At 37.0% G+C, this 7,479-nt stretch overlaps 1 protein-coding gene across 1 annotated transcript; it reads right to left on the reverse strand.

The window, feature by feature from the left end:
• Positions 1 to 5,258: 5,258 nt before the first annotated feature.
• LOC122301716 lies at positions 5,259 to 7,273 on the reverse strand. Its single transcript, XM_043113104.1, has 2 exons — positions 6,899 to 7,273; positions 5,259 to 5,333 (listed from the first exon to the last, which is right to left on the reverse strand). The coding sequence occupies exons 1-2, from the start codon at positions 7,271 to 7,273 to the stop codon at positions 5,259 to 5,261; spliced, it is 450 nt and encodes a 149-aa protein (XP_042969038.1).
• Between the last annotated feature and the right edge of the window lie 206 nt (positions 7,274 to 7,479).

The following is a 7,479-nucleotide window of genomic DNA, read 5'->3' on the forward strand; positions in this document are numbered from 1 at the left end:
ATATGATCCTGGACTTATCCTTGATACAACTTGACACTTCTGCACTTGGAAGTACACTTTCGAAATCGTGTCAAGTTTTTGGCGCCGTTGCCGGGGACAACTGGCGTTTATTAGAGCATTCATCTACCGCTGAGAGGACGTTGTAGAGCTGTGAACCTCTTCACAGCCTGGGTGACATCTAATTTTTTTCCTTTCTTTCTGTTTATTTTTCATGGTTTTTGATTATCTGCTCTTTTTGTGTAAATTCTTTCGTTTCTCGTGCATCATTGAGGTTAATGCTACAAACTTTGGGAGGAGTGTTAGTAATGAGTTGAAAGCAGATTAGATCCGTCCGTGATCCGACAAGTGTGACTGTAGATAGTTGAAAAAAATAATTGGGTCCGTCCGTGATCTGTCAAAGTGCGGCTAAATAGTTGAAAAAAAAAAAATAGTTGAATCCGTCCGTGATCTGACAAGGAGCGGCTGGAGATGTGAAAAGAAATCACATGATGTTGTTGAAAAACGGGATTTGAGGCTCCGAGTTGTCATTTCACCGAAAGCAGATTGCTCCTTGACGTGGATGATAATTCGTCTGGTTCATTGTACTACCTCTATAAAATCAGTCATGAACTGCATCAAATCCTTATCAAATTTTCATTCTCATCTCTATAAACTCATCTGTATTTTTTTCAACATTCTCGTCTTTAAGCCTTCTGTTCTTTTGCAAATGGCTCATTCCTCTAGCACTCCTCTAGATCAATCCATGAGGCCTTCCACTTCTCAACCTCCTGTTCTTTCAGCAGCTACCATTAGTGCCATGTTGCAACTTGAAAATAATAGTATGGCCAATAGGTCAGACTCCGATGCCATTTACCACCTGGTGAGCCTTGGGACTCGCTACTCATCCTCCATAGTAGCTTTTTCCCAGCGGGTCCAAGCCAAAAACCAAGAGGTTGAAAGGCTTAAAGAACAAATCGTTGTACTTCAACGAATTGCTCAAGAGGCTCACATAAGGGAAGGAATCGAACGGCAGAAGAATAGAAAGATGAAGTCTCTTTTAGATTCTTCATTCCGCTTGCCAGTTCCCATGGCTAAGGATGACCTGATGTTGTATGAAGAACATGAGCGTCTCAAGCAGGAGGCTAAAAACCTCAAGTTCATGTAAAAAAAAATAAAAAATAAAAGAAAACATATTTCTGACTTGTTTTGTATTTTGTTTATTTTGTTTATTTTGTATTTTGTTTTGTATTTTGTTTATTTTGTTTTGTATTTTGTTTATTTTGTTTATTTTGTATTTTGTTTTGTATTTTGTTTATTTTGTTTATTTTGTATTTTGTTTTGTATTTTGTTTATTTTGAATTAATTTCTGATTCATCATTGTATATACCATATGTGTTGTTTTGTTTTTCCTCCTTTTGTTTTCTGTTATGTTTTTAACTTTGACAGAAATCTACTCCTTTTGTGCACTCGAATATCTCAAGTGAATTTGTTTCCTCTCTGTTTAATCATTTTCAATATCTGTTTAATCGAATATTCATTGCTGAACATTGAGGACAATGTCACATTTAGTTGGGGGGAGGGTTTTCTGTTAAATGTGTTAAAATAAAATAAAATAAAAATAAAAAATAAAAAATAAAAAAAAATATATAAAAAAAAATAAAAATAAAATAAAATTTGTGAGGTGCACGATTAACACACACTTCTGGGGGGTGTAAGAGCTAGTTGGGGGGTGTGATAAAGTATTAGAATTGCATAATTAAGTTGCTTAAATGAACGATTTATTTTATCAAATGAGAATTGAACACTTAACTATGTATCAAATTCTAGTACTTGATGTTAAACTAATTGATGCTAATATTTTATACATAAAATTCTATAATTGTTGCAGGACATTTATGAAAATAATAAAAGAGCATAGAGTGCTACGAGCTGGGCGCGGAGTCAGCTGGCATTTCATTTTATTTTTGGGTTTTTACGTCTTGCGGAACATGGAGAGCAGAGCATCATTTGGACAACAAACAAATTCACTCGGACAGCCAACAGCAGGAGCACACATGCATCATCACGTTGGACACAGCAGCAAAAAAAGACACCCATTCACACATGCAGCTGCTACAGTAGGAGAACACCAGCTCACACCATAAAAGCAGCAGAACACATTCGGACCATGCAAGGAAACTCACACCATAAAAGCAGCAGACCATTCGGACCACATGACAGCAAACATGCAGACCATTCACCACATGGACAGCACACACACCCACTCACTCGGATGTGCAGCAGCTTCTGCAGCAAGGAAAAGCACACAGCCAGTTCACACATGCATGACAGCAGGAACACTCACACAAGCAGCCTCATTCGGACAGCACACACTCAGACAGCAGCTTTCGGCAAACATGCAAATCACACATGTAGAAAAACAGATGCAGAAAATGTGGACCTACAAACCAACACATGCAAACAATGCAGATCATTCGGACAGAACACCAGCTCACACACACATGCACACATGCAGAAAGCATTCGGACCACATGCTAAAAGCAACTCACGCATGACAGCAACCAACCCACTCGGACAGTAGCCACTCACACCAGTTCACACATGCAGACCAGCAAAGCATCCCCATGTACACGTGCAGAAGCACATCACACATACAGAAAAGTGCAACCCACATGGAAAACACACATACAGCAGCTGGACGTGGAGCAGCAGGAGCTGGGGAGTTTCAGTTTTTTTTTTTCTTTCTTTTCTTCTCGTTTAAGAGAGGCAGCTGGTTTATGGTCCGGGGGAGACCTTCCTACTTTCTTTCTTTTTCGTTTAAGACAGTGCAGTAGCTTAGCTTATTTTTATTCTTCTTTCTTTTTCAGTCGGCTGTTTTCATTTTATTTTACAACTCTGTCTTAGTTTGGACGGAGGGTGTGTTCTTTCATTTCTTTCCTTTTTCGTTTAAGCTGGAGAAGCAACATAGTTTTTAGTTTTATTGTTCTTTTCTTTTAGTTTAGAGGAGACGGACGGAACTCTTGGATAGGTTGTTTCATTTTATTTTCTTTGGGCGTCGGCTTTGTTTTTGCCTCTTTGGATTTCTTTTTTTTTTTTTCTTTCAGCTTTCGTTTCTAGCGTGAGCATTCATTTCCATTGGTTTTCTTCTAGTTTTTTTCTCTTTTGGTTTTGGGACAGCATTGTGGGTTCATAGTATAGTGTTTTCGGTTCCAGACGTAAGGAGGCAGCTAGTAATTAATTTTGTTCTTCTCGCTTTACGTTTTTAGTTTTTTTCTTTTTTTCCCAATTTTTACTTCTTAGTTCTTAGTTGTTTCCGCTTATAAGTCTTGCGAATTCATTGGGCGTTTTTACTTTTCAGCTTGGTGTTTATTTTTATTTTGTGTATTTTTTTTTCTCTTAGATTTTATCATGGTTCAACTTAGATTAATTTTTATTGTTAGAAACATCATGTGCAGCTAATTTTAGAAACTTGGGTTGTGGAATGAGATTTAATTTATTTCAGGTTCTAGTTTAATGCAATATTTTGTTGATAAATATTGATTTCACTATATTACTAGTCGGATTTAAATTGAAAATAGATTGCGGCTCTTGCTCTTGTTTTGTTGTTGACGTAAGGCACAACAAAATCTTGAAAATTATCAAGGCTTCTCTCGATTGCTTGTTAATGTGTGTTTGGCTAGTAAAATAGAGAATCCCTTAGAAAAAAAATATTGCAAAACTTGGGCTTAAATTTGTATCTTCCGATTAGCAATGCCTTGATTGGATTGTTAATCGAGAAAATTATCTAGAATCCGAAATAAAGAGAGTCTCATTCCCAACCCAAGTGTTCGTTAATTTGTTTTTCTTAAGGAACTCTTATTTTAACTTCGATTATCTTTTTTTCATTGCATTTGAATTTTATTTTCATCACTCATACTTGATTCATTTGTTTCTCACAAATCTCCTATACGCTTTGATAACCCATTGTCCCTGTGGAATACGATTCTGGACTTATCCTTAATACAACTTGACACTTCTACACTTGGAAGCACATTCGACCACGAGTTATCTGTTGCACCAGTGTCTAATATCCATGAAATTTCATGTTCTTGGATTGAAGAAACAGAAAAACAAGAAGAGTTTAGAAAGTTACCAGAGAAATGAGAAGTGGCAAGATTCACAGCTGGTGTGGGATTTGTTTGAGGAGGTGGAGGATTTGAATTAGCAAGTGCTAAAAGTTTGGTAAATTCCTCATGAGTTAAAGAAAACTTTTGGTTCTCATTACTGTTGGTAATGTAGACCTCTTCATTGGAAATAGCTGCATTTACAGTAGGTGAATATCGCTTGCCTTTGGGTCCAGTCCAACCAGGGGGATATCCATGCAACTGGAAACATTTCTCCACAGTGTGTCCATTGTACCCACAGTGAGTACAGTATAGAGAGGATCTCTTTGACTTGTCTTTCAAGAATTTAGGCTGGTGATTAACTTGTTTGACCAACAGAGCATGAGTTTCATGATCAACAGAATTATTCAATTGTCGCTAACTTTCCTCTTGAATCAGCAAAGAAAATACCTTTGCCATGCTTGGCAATGGAGAACATAGAAGTAATTGACTCCTTATTGAGGCATAAGAGTCATTGAGACCAACTAAAAACTTTAAGACATAATCAGACTGTTGTCTCATAAGAAGAAAATCAAATAGGTTGCAGGTGCATGAAGCCATCTTTCCACAGCTACAAGTAGGAAAGGGTCTGTAATTGAGATATTCATCCCAAAGTGTCTTAAATGAATTGAAGTACTCAGTAATTGTTAAAGAACCTTGAGTAATGGAACTGAGAGATTTTTCAAGATGAAAAACTCTAGGACCATCACTTCTCAAATATCTAGTTTTCAATTCATTCCATAAATTGACAGCAGAGGCAACATAAAGAAGACTACTTCTGATTTCTTTCGATATGGAGTTCATGAGCCAAGAAAGTACAGATTATTGGCTCGAAGCCAAGCAGTGTGGAGAACACGTTGATCAGCAGGAGGAGCAAGGATTGATCCATCAATAAACGCAGCTTTGTTCTTGACAGTTAAGGCAATGATAATAGATCGACTCCAGGCAATGTAATTATTACCAACAAATATTTCTGAAACCAGCAACGCACCAGGATTATCACTTGGATGCAAGTAGTATGGACTAGAGGAGTCATCCGAAGGATTTTGAAGAAGATGAGAAGAATGAACAGATACATCATCATCAGAATTCATTCTTGGAAATTTCCAAGAAATACAAGAAAATTATGATTAGAGATTACAAAGATTTCGGAATGAAGATGTTTGTAATCTTATCAGGAAGTGAAGTTGCGGAAGCAAGAGTATTTTCAATCTGATACCATGTTAAGTTTCAGATGAAATCAAGATCATGAACTCGAGATAAGAGAGAAACTTGAAACTGAGATTTGTATTGACTGAATGAATTATTACAAAATGAAACTCTGTTTATATAAGTACAAGAAGGAAGTAAAAATGACTAACTAACTAACTAACTAACTAACTAACTCTTCTTCCTCTTTTAATTTAACACGTGCTGCTGCTGCTTTAGACTTCAATTCCATTTGTTCAATCTTGGATGCTATACTCTAACAACTAAGACCAAATGAAGAGGGGCTCTGTTTTAGAGGAAGAGAACAGGGGAGCTCTAGAGTTTTGGAGGACCGACCGAGAGGTCATGTAGCAGCTTTTCTGAGAGAGGTTTCGTGGAGAGTTTTTCTAGCTGAAACTCAACTTTGGTGAGAGAAAATAACAGAGCACGTACACAGAGGGAAGACGAGTTTTTTTTTGGCTCTATTTTTTTTCTCCTGGACAGCAGACGGAGGGGCAAAACAAAAATAGTGGGGTAGCTTTTGGCTGGGACGAAACGAAGAGGGAGTTTTACCTTTTGTTTTTTTTTTTTTTTTTTTTTTCTGTGGACTTGAGCAAGACCTTCAGCTGGTAACAGGTTGTGAAAAAGACGCTGGCAATGGAAAGGAGTTTTACAAAAAGCTGGTTTTCCTTTTTTACATTCATTGTGCGAGCTTGAGGAAAGAACGGAAGAGGATTTCTTCTTGGCTAGTTTTTACGAAGATCGAAACCAGGGAGTTTCATGGGTTGTATTTTCTCTTTTCGCTCTATGGTCTAGATTATTTTTCTAGTGTTAATTGGTGTTTTTTATTTTAGTTCTTTTTTTTAATGGAGAATATTTTTGTGATTTTCATAGCTATTGTGATGAACATAGTTGGCTAAATTATCGTACTAAGGTTAGAGGTGAAATTTAATGATTTAAACATTATTTTCGGATCAACGTAAAATTTATTTTGTGAGCTTGATCGAATTGAAGGACTTTATTATTGAATATTTTGATTATTTATATATTTATCTTGATTCATTATGATTTTCGAATACAATGAATGCTTGAAAAAATTCCTGTGATATTTAAATGAATTTGTGAATGTTATAATCATCAATCGTTCATGCCTAATCATTAGTGATTATTTTTCTTGACCTTAAATGTTAAATCTTCCAATTAAACAAAATCATTATTCGAGTTTAATTGAAGTAAATCAATCGAAAACAATATTTTAAATTATTAGACGGATCCTCGAAACCTTAGTCTTTCTCCATATCAATTTATTTTATCATTTTAGTTGTATTCTATTACTTTAAAAAATATCTATCTCAGTAATTTTCTTTTCTATTTGATTGTACGTTCATTTTAGTAATTTATTTTCATTGTTTGAGTTATTTTCTTTATCCCATAAGTCAATCCCTGTGGATTCAACCTTGTTAGGTACTATAACACCTATATAATTGTAGGTAAAACTACACTAAATTTTTGGTTCACTAGTTTGAGTCAAAGTTTAGGCGCAACAATGGGCTTTTGAGCTCTTGAACGTAACATTCATTCATGGTGACCTGCTCCCCTTGAACCTCTCCTATACCTTGCAGGGTTGGGAACTTCATTTTGAGGTGGTAGGTCAAGGTGACCGCCTGTAGACTATTGAGGGCGGGTCTGCCAGTGATAGCATCATTGTAGGATGATAGGGCCTTCACTACAAGGAAATCAACCATGATGGCAGCGGAGTAGGGTACTGTGCCTGTAAGGACTAACAACGTGATAGTTCCCTCGGGATTCACCATATCCCTAGAGAATCCCTTCAGTGGTGTCGAGGCCAGTTGTAGTCGTGCAATGTTAATTCCCATCCTGGTGAAAGCCACATAGAACAGAATGTCCGCAGAGCTACCGTTGTTGATGAGGATCCTTCGGGTGGTAAAGTTAGCCACCAGCATGGTTATGACCAGTGTGTCATCGTGGGGGTACAGCACCCCTCTTCATCGTTTTCCCCAAAGGAGAAAATTAGGGCCAGCTCACTTCTTCTGTGCTTGGCTAGATGGTAGTCTGCTAAGTACACCTCATGGAACCGAGCTCATTGCACATAGGCCTTCCTACTAGAAGATGTGGTGCCTCTACCCGTAAAACCTCCAGCAATAGTCTG

Source organism: Carya illinoinensis, chromosome 2, assembly GCF_018687715.1.
Source record: "Carya illinoinensis cultivar Pawnee chromosome 2, C.illinoinensisPawnee_v1, whole genome shotgun sequence".
Lineage (NCBI taxonomy): Eukaryota > Viridiplantae > Streptophyta > Magnoliopsida > Fagales > Juglandaceae > Carya > Carya illinoinensis.